The sequence below is a fragment of the Ostrea edulis genome, chromosome 9 (assembly GCF_947568905.1).
Source record: "Ostrea edulis chromosome 9, xbOstEdul1.1, whole genome shotgun sequence".
Classification (NCBI taxonomy): Eukaryota; Metazoa; Mollusca; class Bivalvia; order Ostreida; family Ostreidae; genus Ostrea; species Ostrea edulis.
Window position 1 is genome coordinate 28,415,664 of NC_079172.1, and position 15,545 is coordinate 28,431,208.

The 15,545-nt window shown below is 34.1% G+C and overlaps 1 protein-coding gene across 3 annotated transcripts; it reads right to left on the bottom strand.

Annotated features, from left to right (window-relative positions):
- Nucleotides 1–1,835: 1,835 nt before the first annotated feature.
- LOC125677601 (uncharacterized) lies at nucleotides 1,836–7,053 on the bottom strand. 3 transcript variants are annotated; one of them, XM_056150035.1, is made up of 6 exons: nucleotides 6,704–6,768; nucleotides 5,107–5,146; nucleotides 4,518–4,734; nucleotides 2,622–2,699; nucleotides 2,290–2,526; nucleotides 1,836–2,147 (listed from the first exon to the last, which is right to left on the bottom strand). In XM_056150035.1, coding segments are annotated over exons 1-6 (819 nt in total). In that variant the 5' UTR covers nucleotides 6,706–6,768; the 3' UTR covers nucleotides 1,836–1,902. The 3 variants fall into 3 exon arrangements, with proteins under 3 accessions (XP_056006010.1, XP_048771679.1, XP_048771678.1); XM_048915722.2 differs by lacking the exon at nucleotides 5,107–5,146 and having other exon boundaries at nucleotides 4,536–4,734; nucleotides 6,704–7,053; XM_048915721.2 differs by lacking the exon at nucleotides 5,107–5,146 and having other exon boundaries at nucleotides 6,704–7,053.
- Nucleotides 7,054–15,545: the final 8,492 nt, after the last annotated feature.

The following is a 15,545-nucleotide window of genomic DNA, read 5'->3' on the forward strand; positions in this document are numbered from 1 at the left end:
TAGATGGTACGTACTTTTGTTTTAATATCTCTAATGCGGGATTTTAATATTCCTCTTAAACTCGTATAGGGTTTAATTCATAACTGCAGGTTCAAAGTATTCTCTCATTCAGAAGTCCTCCACTCACATTTTAGTCAAACAATAGTTATGGTATGTAACAATAAATTCTAATATTGTATGATAAATTCTAATATAGAATAATTTATTCTATTCTTTGATATTGATGAGTAATTTGCAGTTTTACCTGAAATTTCACATTTGATAATCCTGTCATTTTCTACTTCAGGATTAAATAATAAAAATCAATGACTTTCACTCTCACTTTCACACGTAAAGCGATTAACTGTATGACAAACGGGATGATTTCAGCTTTTCCATCGTCAGCTTCCCATATTTATGTAGCAACGTTAACATTCCATTATCACCTGCATATAGTGTTTATATCTCTCAACTTATTTGATACGCAAGAGCTTATTATGCGTATAGTCAATTTTTAAATCGAGGCAAACTACTGACAAACAAGTTGATGGTACAGGAGTTTCAACAATATCCACTGAAGTCAGCATTTCGTAAATTCCATGGTCGTTATAACAATCTAGTTTGCAAATACAACCTATCACTGGGTCAAATACTGTATGACATGTTTCATACCGATTGTTAGGCCGTTCTTGGCGCACTAATTTTGACTACGGATAACTCCGCTTATGTGATCAAGATATCGGGCGCACGGCCGGTGTGACCGGTCGACAGAAGATGCTTACTCCTCCTAGGCACCTGATCCTACCTCTGGTGTGTCCAACGTGTATGCCTAATTATATATATTGTATTGCTTATATTCGACTGTTAGTCCCTGAGGGTCTCTACAGCCCAGTAGCTAAGTACTTCGTTAATAGCTTGAAAATACAGATGTATATTTAATTGCTATTATAAAATTAGAAATTCATTTCAAAATTAAGGATTATCTCCCTCACGCATAGCTCTTATCCTTAGACGAATTTGACCCCACTTTTTTCGCACACTGTTTTCCCCTATAATAGTTCTTAAACTTCATTGTTATTTCGGATTTAAAACATTTCGGTTGAGCATCACTGAAGAGACATTATTTGTCGAAATGCACATCTGGTGCATCAAAATTGGTACCGTATAAGTATTACATTATAGGATTTATGAGATTGATCACTGTTCGTTATCTTCACCTTTCATCCTTTGATTTTGATGTTCCGAATCACAATGAACGGTGAACGCACGGTGAACGATTCGTAAATGCAAAGCTGTTAACGGAAAGCGCACGATGAACGCATGGTGAACACATAGAAAAAAGATAAAGAAGAACGTTTTAGGCACTGTACAACCCCTTTGTCTAGACACATACACAAAACGTTTCATTATTTGAAATGAAATTGCTGCTGATTAAAATGTTCATTACAGCAATACCGTCGCATTTTAATTACAGAGAATGATAATGTTTAATAAAACGCAGTTATGTCATCCATGCAATATACATGTATCATCCGTGTTACATTTAAAGTTTAATGTTCAACTTATACTAATCATCGTTTGAAAATATATCCTTTGTACAATTTCATAGTTAAGATGTATATTTTGTAAAAATGAAATTAAACGATTTGAGTAACAAAGGAACAAAACAAAATGCAAATAACAAAAACATTTACGTAAGTCACATCGTCAATATTTTGTTTGACACCAGTCAATACATTCCTGTTTCAGAAGTGATGTGGGTGATACAATAAAGCAAAAATAAGACACTTTGAGGAAATAGGAAACACTAGAATTATCATTCATTATCAATCATTTTAAAAAGAAATCACACGATGTTAATTCTTAAACCACTCTCTTTATTGTGTGGAGGTATTACATGCACCACTGTCCTATCGGATATCTCTATGCCTTGGAGCAGACAGCACATACAAGTTCACGCCCGTGTACGTATGGTGGACATTTCAATGAGCCACATACTGCCTCCACGGAATAGAAAAGATAACCATTGTGACTGGAATGACCCCCAGTTATGGTGTCAGGGTTGCTATCCACACACGTGTACATTGTGGAAGCAGGAAGACCGGGGTGTCCCGCCATTAGATATCCATTGTATTCCAATTGCCAACCTTTGTAACACGTTTTCCTTGCTACAGAAAGAATTAGATCTTGAATACGTTATGGAAACTATGTAGCATATCATTTATCTTTGACATCTGTGTAAATGCATTAAAGTTGATTAAATCGTGATATTCGGATTATCAAAAAATGAATGAAAAATTTCAAACTTACCTGGAAATACTCTTAGAACTGATCTACTATGGACCAGGCAGACAGCGCACGGTACATCATGGTCATGGATACTGCGCAAGGAACTCAGAGAATCAATGGTTTCGTATTCTGCTCCAAATACATAAGCTTTAGTACCGTCAGTTCCATCTTTGTACTGACCCCATTGTGGATCTCTTGGTAAGCAAAGGGGCTCAACAGCCGCTCCCGAGTGCCTACAATATGACCCACCAGTAAATCCTGTTAAAATAAGGTGGGTATACCTGCATTACAAAATCAGTTTTCATCATTACATGATAGAAAATACAGTTCTAATCATCTACATTAACACTTACCAGAAAGAACCAGATCAGCATTGGAGGGACACGACTTCTTTCCCCACCTTGTATAGACGACGCTCTTGTTAATTTTGCCTGTATCGTACAAATACAATGGACTCAATAATGGATGCTTCAATAATTAAGATCAGTAGAATTTTTAAGGATATTTACTATTGGAAGTAATTTTAGCCAGACTCTCAAAATTGCAAATCGTATTCTACCGAAGAAACTTTAAGCTTTTATCACCTTGGTGATTATTTCCATTTATGATTTTAAAGATAATCACTTCGCTTTTCTCTTAGATATATTTATATTGGTTAATAGATATCATTGCCGTCAAATCCCGTGGGGATCCGGGTTAGAATAGGTTCTCAGTACCACTTGCTTGTCGTAAGAAGACTAAATGGGGCGGTCTTTTGGATGAGACCGTAAAAACCGATGTCCCGTGTCACAGCAGGTGTGGCACGATAAAGATCCCTCTGTACTCATAGGCCATAAGCGCCGAGCATAGGCTTAAATTTTGCAGCTCTTTACCGGCAATGGTAACGTCTCCATATGAGTGAAAGAATTTCGAAAGGGACGTTAGACAATATTCAATCGATCAAAAATTGCCGTCAATGGTGCGTTCTCGAGTATTTCCGTCAAGCAAAGAAAAATACCTTCAAACGTATTACTGTCAACCTCGCTCTGGTGAAATCAAAATGCAACCTTTAAAATTGATTAATCTCTTTTTTTTCAAAATAAGCCATTTCAGTAAATAATGGAATTTTGCTTTCGTGAATTTACAATCATTTTTAACTTTATTTATTAGGGACTTCGTGAAATTTCTTACATTTGATAAACATAATCCTTTAAGGTGGATCGATCCTCATGTGACTTATCAATATTAATGGTTGAAAGTGGAAAAACTGAATTAATTTCCACTCAATTTAATTTAATCAATAAGTAAAGATAATGTGTATGTTGCCACCTTTTTTAAGATGTCAGACATGCAAAAACAGAAGTATATATCAACATAAAAAATCACATATTTTCTTTAAAAAGAATAATGAAAATTGATTAAAACTTGTTGAAATTACTTATTTTAAATGTCAAGAGTTCAAGAAAACTGCTAATTCATAGATATATCAAAATTGATTGTGGATATTAGGGAAATCATTGTCATAGACATGCAGTAGAGAAAATTCCAGCATAGGAGATATTGCCCTTGACAACATTTTTAAAATTATAAATAATTGATTATGTATGGAAAATAAAAACTTTTTAGTATCAAAAGTTTACCAAATGTTTTACTTTATTCAGTGAACAAAATTCCTCTGAGACATATATTTCTATCATGTGCATAATTTAATTAAATAAAGGTTTTGCAAAAACATATGACATCACATGAGGATCGATCGACCTTGAAGGTTATTTTTCTTGTCAAGTTAGCCAAAAGACCCGAGATTATGAGAATTCATTGGCATTCCATTCATGAAATTAAAGATGGGATTGATTTCAAAGTTCTATTTAAAAATAATTTAGAAAAGAAGTAATGTACAGTATTCAATTTAGAAATATAAACCATCTTCATTTAAAGTTTGTCTTTCGTGCAGAAAATAGCACTCATAATCATAAAATATTAGAAAAACATATATTCACCTTGAAAAAGATGAATACGTGAAAAAAAAATCTTAACATATTCATTAAATGCAATTTCATCATGCATACTGTATCTTGTATCTCATCGCATCTTACCTCTCTTACCTCATACCAATAGGAGACAATCATTTTGTTTACTTCAATACATTTAGGAAATATGATCGTTCTGACAAGTTATAAATGTTTATTGCAGCAGGATACGTGAAACACTTTTTATGTATGGTGTAAAATAATTCGAAGTGATTCATCTACAAGAGTATTTTGATATACCTATTTTCTGAATATCACCTTTCATTTGCTCCATGCTATTCTTTAACCTTTGGATCTCCTGTTTTAAAGCCGTAATCTGGTATTTCTCAAGAGCGGACGACACTTGTCTAGACAGGATGTCATGTAAGATATCTTTGCAGCTTTCAGTTTGTGTTTTAGTTTGTGAAACATGGACCATCAGCAGGAAGGTTAGCAAAAGCATCATCTTAGATGTAATCTAACAATGAAGAGAATAAAAAGAAGTATAATCATTTTTTTAGATGAAGATGGATTTTTGTTGCTTAGACTAGCAAATGTATGTACAATGCAATACAACAGTATTACCAGTATTATATCTAACCTTTTTAAAACTGTAAGAGATCAGATGTTTAAAATAAATGTACACAATTTATTCCTCTTTACTTTGAATATATACTGTTGAAGGACAAATGTTCCAAAGTGTTATATGTTATATGATATGATAAATAGCACTAATCTCATACCCACAACAATTCAAAAATGGAACATTGAATTATATATACATTTAAAAAGCAATGTTTCTGTCAAAGAGTTGTTTAAAGTTTGTTTTAAAAGAAACATTGATACCCACGTTCAGTTGTTGCAATACCGAATTCTTTACAAGCTTCTTCCTACGAAATATTACCTCAAGAAAATCATTATTATTTCGGATGTCTGTTGTTCGTTTTGTAAAGAAAATGTAGAAACAATACAATTTATGTTGATATCTTGCTCTGAAATTATCACTTTGGAATATTCTGATCATGCATATTTTCAACAACAAAAAACATAAAAAAGATTTTTTTTTCCATGCTACTAATGTTATTTTTGGTGAAACGCCTTTCAGTTTGTATAATAAAGTTGTTCATTTCATAATTTTGTATAGCAAACAATATATTTTCAATTATTAAAAACAAAACAAAGCTCCTCATATCACTTGGGTGGTACATTATCTTTTTTTTCAATACAAAGTTGAAAAATTTGTAGCAATTATAACATGTGAAGTTTTGAAAATTCAACAGACTTTTGGAACACTGGGTTGTGGTGTGATTATAATGATAATTATCATACTTTTGTATACTATTATTCATTCATTTTTCATATTCAAATACTCATCAATGAAAGTAATGAAGATATATAATAACCATTTTATACATTCTTACACCGTTTTGCACTCTTTCACACTACTATCTTACAGCATAATTGCTTGAATACTAAGAGCTTATATTCTACAATGTACAAGTGTATCAATACTGGTATATGTATTTTGAAATTTTCTGCTTTGTACATACAGTTATGGATCCGAAGAAGACACACAATTTAAGTTTGAAAACACTTCCCTGTAATTATCCATCTTAGAAATGTATATCAAAAATGAGAACACAAGTTTAGGTAGGCATCTCTAATTACATCTAAGGTTTTGGAAAAGAAGCTTTTCGTAAAATGCAATAGGTGCAAACGTTCTGTATTGATTCAAATTGAAAAATCCACAGCTTGCATTCGAAAGGGAGCCTGACATAGCAAGGTATCATCAAAAGCCCCTGTACCCCTAACAGTTCATTTATTATTATCATTATTATTATTATCATCATCATTACTATAGTTAACAATAGTAAACACCTTTGTTTGATTTTAAAGTATAATATATATTATGCTGTATCAAATTAGGATGTTAGTGCCTATTGTGGTACAATGTTCGCTGTGATCAATTGTCAAAAAAAAGCATTGATCATCTCCAAGATTCTGCTCAATAAAATCAAAGCGTTAAAGGTTGTCAAAAAACCATTAACTATTGTACTGTGATAAATCAAAGGATAATAAACTTTGTTTTAGAAATCGAGGTACCAAAATATTATACTATAGTAAATCAAAATATCACACTCTTTATGGATTTAATTGATTTTTTTAATGGATCATTGACGGGTATGGAAGTTTGCTAAAGAATCTTGTATTCAGCAGAATTATGTTGCATACAGAATTATGCTTGAAAAAAAGTTCCAGGCATTAGGAACGTTTCATACAATAATGTGTATAATATTTTTCTTTCTTTCAACACATAGACCATATTCCAAATGGATAAACTCACTGCTTCTTGAGAAGATATTGGATATGTTTTCCATTCTTGTACTTTCTAAATATTAGATAATTTGGTTTATATTGATAAGAAAGTAATATTGATTGACACTTACATCTTGAGTTATTTTCCAGAATGAAGAAATGAAATAAGTGTTCATTACACATGCACCAATATCAATGAAGATGTTCAATTGTTTAACGAACAATATGGCGCATTTCGTATATATATGATACGTGACAGAGTTACCTCATCAAAATGTAACTAGATACCAACATTAGTATACGATGTTCGTTGCCATCGCTTTTCCATGAACATATTGAATTTAAACAATATTTTTCTAATATCAATTTGTCTTGGTACTTACTTTAGTACAATATTTTCATAGTGAGTTTTTGTAGAAATAAATGACAGAACATTAAATGGTATCAATAAATTGTTTTCGATGTAAAAAAAAAAAAAAAAAATACAAAAAACATTTGTCAAATTGTAAATTTGTTTTTCTGTTCAAGCAAAACAGTGGAAGAAGGTGTTTTCTGTGAATGATGTCCCTTGCATATAGAGAGTGCAAATTGGCGCACAAGATTTAGAGGCTTTCAAAATTGATGACTGGATAGGTCCAGAGTAAAAAAATCTATAATTGTACATGTGCCAATTGCTACAAAGTTGGACAACTCGCGTTGTACAAACTCCGTAATGCAATCAACAAGTGAGAGAGGTGAACAATTTACCGAAACCAGAACTGTCTTGGTTACCTGACAGTCATTTTATATTGGAAAATTAAAGGGGTTAAACAGTCGACAAACGGAAATTACGTAGATGGGGTAAACTTTTATCGACAACTTGGCATGCCAAACTATTTTCGGAACATTAGGGGACGATCATGAAAGCAGTACGGCACAATTAAGTCAAATACTTACGATGTGATGGGTCTTTAAATTATTTTAACAATTACTACCTCTGAATAGTATGCAAAATATAGGGTTGCTGTACAGGTCATAAAGGTAAATGACACTAGGTCAACAATTTGTAATGCAAAAGGCATGAGTACAGCATTAGTTTTTATGTTGCAATACTAGGACCTATTCTAGCCCGGATCCCCACGGGATTATAGCAATACTGTGTTGATATGCTCCAATGTGTACATGAAAAGTATCAGTGTATGTTCTGTGAATGTCTAGATTTAGTCACAGGTATATGTTGATAAAAAGAATGAACTGACACAAAATAGTAAGTGTTTACAGATTTCCTAGTTCATAGGGATTTGTTGCTATGCAAAGTAAAGACAACGAACAGTGATCAATCTCATAACTCCTACAAGCAATACAAAATAGATAGTTGGGCAAACACGGACCCCTGGACACACCAGAGGTGGGATCAGTTGCTTAGGAGGAGTAAGCATCCCCTGTTGACCGGTAACACCCGCCGTGAGCCCTATATCCTGATCAGGTAAACGGAGTTATCCGCAGTCAAATCAGTGTGCCAAGAACGGCTTAACAATCGGTATGAAACACGTCAGAAAGCATTTGACTTAATGTGAGGTTGTACTGACGAACTAGATCGTTACAACGACCATAGAATTTGCGAAATGCTGACTTCAATCGAGACTGTTGAAATCTCTGTACCATCAATTTGTTTGTCAGTAGCTTACCTCGATTTAAAAACTGACTATACGCAGAACAAGCTTTTGCATATCGAATCAGTTGAGATATATAAACACCATATGCAGGTGATAATGGAATATTGCTACACAAATATGGGAAGTTGACGATGGAGAAGCTGAAACCATTCCGTTTCTCATACAGTTGAGTTGTCAGTTTGCTGTTAATGTCTACTTTCAATAAAATATCTAAGTATGAAGCAGAAGTGGACGACTCTGTAGTGTCCTTTATTTCGAGCTCACAGGGATATATCAAATCGACATATGAATGAAAGCTATCATTGTTAATAGATCGATATATCTAAAAGTCGAATTGAAGGCCACAGCGAGATATTTTTTCTTCTCACGTAGAAGTTTTTGAATAAATTCTGCTTCATATGAATATAAAAACAGGTCAGCTAACAAAGGAGCACAATTCGTGCCCATGGGAATTGCAACAGACTGTTGGAAGACCTGATCACCAAAGACCACGAAGATATTGTCAATGAGGAACTCTAGCATATTTTTTATTTCAACTTCAGAGTACTTGTGCGTGGAATCAGAGTGGTGTTTAACAAAGTAAGTTTTTGAATGACTGATCACTAGATATGAATATTTCCGTTTTCCGTTTTTGTTGACGAAGCAACTGTCTATGATGTCAAAAAGTATAGTCTTTAATTTATCGTGAGGAATGGTCGTGTATAGTGTTGAAAAGTCATAGGTTTTAATGTTATTGATTTGGGAACAATTCTGCGATTTCAAGTTTACTAAAAGTTCTTTAGAATTTTTTTAGAATCCACATTTGATTAACACCACTTCTGGCATATGTAGTCGCACAGTAGGTTTGAAGTTTCTTCTTCACAGCTGTTAACATTTTCATGAGGAGCAAAGATATATAGGGGCTTGGTAGAGCACTTACTGGATCCAGCAATGTATCTTTGTTTGTAAGGGTTTTTATATAGTTTAGGAATCCAGTATAGGTACGGTAACTCATATACATTCGACCCATTGACTGGAATATTAAATGTGTCTAAAACTGAAGCATGGTATTTAAGAATTTCATCTTTTGAAAGGGCAGTTGGAGTATAAGTATGATTACCAAAAGTGGAATGCCAAGTTCGTTTAAAATACAGTTGTAATAGTGCCTTACAAACAAAGACAATGTTGTTACTAGCTTTGTCAGCTGGAACCAAAACATATTCCTCATGTAACCTATCTAATTCTTTTATCACTTCTGGTTTACTAAACACAGAAGGATAGACGGTACGCACTTTTGTTTTCATGTGTCTAATGCGGGATATTATTTTTGTTTCATATGGCATATGGGAGTTTGAGGTTGCCAGTTCATATGGAATTGTAATTTATGAAATTTAATTCTTATGAAACTGCGTTGTTCAATAAGACCTCTTTTAGTTAATATGGAACTATGACGTTCCATGGAACCTATTTAGTGACGATAATGTAAATTTTATAATAAACAGTTCAAATGGAGAGCTGGTGAACAGTCGTTCAGTTCATATAGATCTTGGAATATATTCAGTAGAATAGAATGATATAAACCTTGGTTTACTTCAAATGGAACTGGTGTAGTCATATGGAGCACAGTTGCACATTGAATGTCATGTTTCAGGTCACAATGAATTTACATTGGTTTACGTGACTTAACTAATATTTAACAAATGTTAAATAATTAAACATTAGTAATAGGTGCACGTGTAATGTGATAAATTAAAGACAACTACACAAAGAAACATTTAGTGTTTATATGTGCCTGTTTTAAACAAATTATGAATGATATACACAGGGATATGATTGGGATTAGAGATAAATAAATGATAAACATTAACACAGATAAAGGTTTAGCTGCTTAAATGACAATTTTGTTCAGACAAACCTAACCAGGGCCCTTCACGTCCTAAGCGGAGAGAGGTGGGATAGTCTCGTGAGTAAACACAAAGGGCGACCGGAGGGAGGACTCAGAGAAAACCTCCACGTGACCGGGCAACTGGAGTAAGACCTTCTTAACACAGGACAGGTGTGGCTTATGAAGGAAGATCATCCCAAAGCATGGTTGAAGGTCAAACACCAGACGGGAGTCCATTTCAAGGCATACCAGCTACACAGGCGGTTACGGAAAAGCCCGAAGAACTCGGAGATATGTCTCCGCTAGGACCTGCGGGCACCCTGACAACCGAGTCAGTGACGAATAAATTGCCAGCAGATATTTCATTTATTACACTGTCATTTTGTTGTTGCGGAGATACGGACTGTTGCCTAGTCTGATACAACAGCAGAACAACACGAGTAGCTCATGCAACCGAAACAGCTCTAATAATCCATCCATGGGAAGAGACACTGAGGAAGTCCCCGCTCAGAGTAGAAATGGTGATGGAATCGGTGCAGGGGAGACTGTTTCTACCGATCTAAGTATCGCACAAATTTTTAGGTAGCATGATAACAACTTCTAATCAAGCTATGGAAAGTCGGGCTGGCTCGTGCAATTTCATTGGGGTTGAGCCTAAAGTACGGGCAGAAATTGTATCAAACAAATATGTTGATTGTAGCGAGTTTTTAAAATACAAACATTCTGAACACAAGTTTTAATACATTCTGGAAGAGAAGGATGGCATTTTGCAATTCGTAAGAAAGGAAACATGGGTAAAAACTGACACTATTGCAAAAATGAAGTATGTGTTGTAAATACACGTGTAAAATTAATGTCAAATGCTTCGTCACCAGGCCCCTAACGTAATGAAATATGGACAAATTCTATCTCAATTGACTCAAAAGTAAACTATTGAGGGAGTATTTTGCTATGATGAAACTTTCTGTAGGTGGGGGGAACAATATTCTGATCATTTATTATGGGAGGGTTAATGGGGGAGTTGCACACAAAAGTAATGGTTATAGGGTTGTCACGCTATACAACAAGGGTATTTTGTCCCCAACAAAAAGGTTTCCCCTCAAACTCAGCGCAAGCAAGAGCATGACATTGTTTTACCTTTAATAATGAAGGGACCTGACAAGTATATAAGGGCCCACAAAGTAAATTACAATGTCCGAACAAACAGACAGGGAATGCTAGCACAACAGATGGGGAAAAGGGTAAACTCCCAAGTAAGCGCCCACCTTTCGTTCCCCTCAGCTCTCCTCAAATGCATGAAATAACTACTCCAATAACGACAAACCATATTCAGTCGTTACTTACCGGGTATGATGAACATAAGGTGCATGTTTGGGTTAATGGTTTCATAGAGGGCTTTAGGATTCTTTTAAGGACAAGAAGGACTATCGATTCAATAAACAATTACAATCGACAATGACTAGGCTGGATATATTTATGGCAAAATTGGGGCACGTAGAGTAGTTAGTCTATTTGAGAAACCTCCTTTCGAGAAATTTAGAATATATCCTTGAGGATTAGTCCCAAAGGCCCAGTTAAGAGAACTTTGGATCAATTATGATTTTTCGTCACCTGAGGGTAATTCGATTAATGATGGTATTGGTTTGGATTGTAGATCGATGATATATCAATCAATAGATGATGCTTGACAAGTTATTTTGAAATTTAGTAGGGGTTGTCAGAGCGCTAAAACTGATAAGGAGCATACAAATTTCGAAGAGTGCTACTAATCATTAAATGCTATCATTTCTGAAATTGAATTCGTATTGAAATACTTTAAATTGTTGAAAACCTTTATCTTCCTTTTCCCCCAAAAGCCGATACGATTCAAAATGCGGTAATCGTTATCAAAAGTAAAAAATATATGCATTACCTTATATTTCACTGACAACATCAATATTGTGTTTCTTAAAGTAGCATGAAATTATGCAATACATTTAATCGTTTGCTTCAAGTTATCTCCTAAGATTTTGCAATATATTTCTATTGGAGGTTTAAATTGATCTTATTTGCAAATACAATCTCTCATTAGGTCAGAAGTTACATTGTAACTGACGTGTTTAATACAAATTCCTAGGTCACTCTTTACACACTGATTTTGACTATGTATTTCAATGACTACCTGATCAAAGGTGTGACCGGTCAAGAGGGGAAGCTAACTCATCCTAGGTACATGATCCCACCTGTTTTGCTTTTCAAGGGCGCGTGTTGTCCTCTTAATTTCGAATTTTTAACAACCCAACTTTAGGTAACCCGTTTAGTAGACCACAAACTCTCGGTAAGTCATTTCCTTATGGGTGCCACGAAAAGATATAAATGTGACATTTGTCTGGACTGATATTACCCAAACACTTGTACCCGTCACTCCAAATTCGATTTTTCTGGATCCGCCTATTCAAAATATGTTTGTTTGACTCATACAGTATTTAATCGAAAGTCTGAATGTTTTGATTTTACGTTTTAAGTTATTTCATCCTGTCCTCAATCACTTAATGTGAGATTTGATTTACATCTCACACGCACTGATGCAAATTGAATTAAGCGTTTTAAAATGCATATTTCATCAAGTCGCCAAGGCATGATACAGATTTTAAACAGTCAACACACATTTCTTTGATTCTTTTTTCTTTTTTATATAAATATCAGTATGCTGAACAGTGGATTATAGATTACATAGGTCACTACAAACATAACTTAGAGTTCATTTACATCAATCGATGTATGGCTTTTAAGTGGAGTATAATGTATACTAGATATATAGTACATTGTGATTTCACCAGTGTACTTTGAAAGATAACCCCATCCTCTATAAATGTATGCGTCTTAAATCGATTTATAGTTTGATTCATATATTTTGACTTTACAACATATTTTCCCAAATGCATGTTGCAACATTCAAATACGACCTCGTGCCCACCCACTGCCATGTGTTCAAGATTCTGTCTGTTACAAAAGATCGATCTTAGCATAGTTTGTTTATGAATTCGAGGTTATCAAGTAGTCGAATATTTCCTGCAGTTACGGAATGCATATGTTGAAATGTTTAATATTGAAATTGATAAAGCTTTAAAAGTTACAACACATAATTCTTATCTTTGTTTTTGAAACTTCGAAATTTATCTTGATTTGAAAGCATATATATGTAAAAAGGTTGTATTTCAATTTTTGTTTTAAAATGGCGAGGGCCTTTTCAGCCCAGTAGCTAAGTACTTCATTACTAGCTTTAAAATACGGATGTATATTTAATTGCTGGGATAAAATTTAGAAATTCATTTCAAAATTAAAGATGATATCTCCCTCATGCATAGTTCTGATCCTTGGACGAATTTGGCTCCAGGTTTTTTTGGGTTTTTTTTTGGCACTCTAGTTTTCCTTTTAGCTGTAACAAGTTTTTTGTCATTTCGAATTTCCAAAATTTCGGCTTGAGCATCACTAAAGAGACATTATTTGTCGAAATGCGCTTCTGGTACATCAAAATTGGTGCTGTATAAGTTTTACATCCACACTGAGAGGAATTTCGGACGTGTTAGTGATTATGAATTGTATATGCCTAGCACTTCGATTTTCTCATTTAATCTTGATTGTCTTCAATATACTTGTTATGATAAAGACTTCAGTTATATCAACCATTTAGACCTATGCTTAACACTCAGGACCGTAGCAGTGAGGATTCTGATAACGTGGACACACCTTCAATTTGCAAGGTGATATTCGAAGGGATTGCGATGGCATCTGATACAGCCTCTGGTATATTCAGAGGTCCGTATTTGTCCTACTCTTAACTTTGTATTCTGTATAGGTATAATGCGATTGATCACTGTTCGTTATCTTCACCTATTCTAAATGCAGAGCGTTTGGTGAAGGCGTTATCGCTATTTATGCTTACTTCTTCGATTTTGACGTGAGCATAGCACGAGAAGGACTCAAAATTAGAGGACCTACAAATTACGAACTTTAACACTGAGCTACCATACATAGTAAAAATTATTACAGATAGCATACCTTAAATCAATCTCAAGCCTTTTCTTGGAATGCAGGAAGTGGGACAATTATAATTTTAACTGTATCTTCTCATTATAAACATGCAAATTGTTAATGAAAATCAAAAGAATTTAACCAAGAGCGAGTTTTCATACTTTTCAATGTAATGTGAGGAACTAACGGTGTGGTCCTGACGGATTATCATCTGTACCACAATGGCTTAAAGATCCTCTGATAGGCAAATCCATGATCTCATTATTCTGTCTGCATGCTGTTGTTGAAAAATCCCAGTAGTGGTTTGCTTCGGTTTCGTCGTATTTTTCATTTAAAATATTCAATAGAACAGAGTAGTTTTGTGTGAATGTGATGTAAATATAATTACCTATTAGGTTGTACTCTATATCGTCATAATGGCTTTAAAAACATGGATGAAGAAATCGATATCAGCAATATTTGACGTTTTTATAAAATACCTAGCCGAGTAGCTCAGTAGATTAGAATACCGACTGCAGAACTGTAGGTCGCAGGTTTGAGTCCAGTAGGTTTTTTTTTTCAGATTACCTTCTACTAAAACTGCATTTTTGACAAAATAAAGTAAATTTGAAAATTTTGAACTTCAAAATATTTGTGTACATATCCTCCACTTTTCATCTACATCAAATTTCTCTGGTGTAGCATACCTTCTTAATATAATGCTGATGAAATGAGAAATCGTGTACATTTGATTCTTTGTATTAACGATGTCTATGACTACTCTTACTTCTTTCTGTATCATGAAAAATATCCCATTCCAATTACAATATTCCCGTGTTCACTTTTAACGTTATCCCATATTTTCTATATTACCATCAAATCCATATGGAATAGAAGTGCACAGTGTCCTAATCCAATAATATCTTCGTTGTCTACAAGAAACAATACGCAATGTTGGACTGTTTGTATGATTGTAATGTGTATATGTTTTCCCTAGATATCAAATAGACTTGATTCGAATAAACCAAGGAATTCAACTCTTTATAGAGAAGTTGATTGCCTTAAAATAAGTCACAGGACAATTCAACAAGTACTGTTAAACTGTTGCGCCGAAGTCACGGTTTTATTGGACATATGCAATGTTCAATAGAACTTCATTTTGTAAAATTCAACAACTACTTCTTCTAATAATGGAACTAGCATTCAAAAATACATGTATATTAAGCAAGTGATTTTAAAAAAAACCAAATAAGCGAACACAAGTGATAGTGTGTATACATGTTGGCATCCTGCATTGTCATTTACCCATTCCTTGTACCTGAAACATTCCATTTTGCAGTGTACATTTTCAAATTATCCTACCCATTTTGTATATCTATATACACATATTGTATGATGTCTGTGAAATCAAATCGTTTACTGATTAAAAAGATATATCAGCAATACCCTCGCATTTGGATT

What these genes read in the sequence shown, in the direction of transcription:
- LOC125677601 (XM_048915721.2), bottom strand. Translation starts at nt 6,748, where the DNA reads ATGAACACTTATTTCATTTCTTCATTCTGGAAAATAACTCAAGAT. An exon ending in TCTGGAAAATAACTCAAGAT is followed by an intron (nt 4,735 to 6,703) that starts GTAAGTGTCAAT and finishes CTTCATTGTTAG; the next exon opens with ATTACATCTAAGATGATGCT. An exon ending in AGGTGATATTCAGAAAATAG is followed by an intron (nt 2,700 to 4,517) that starts GTATATCAAAAT and finishes TGTACGATACAG; the next exon opens with GCAAAATTAACAAGAGCGTC.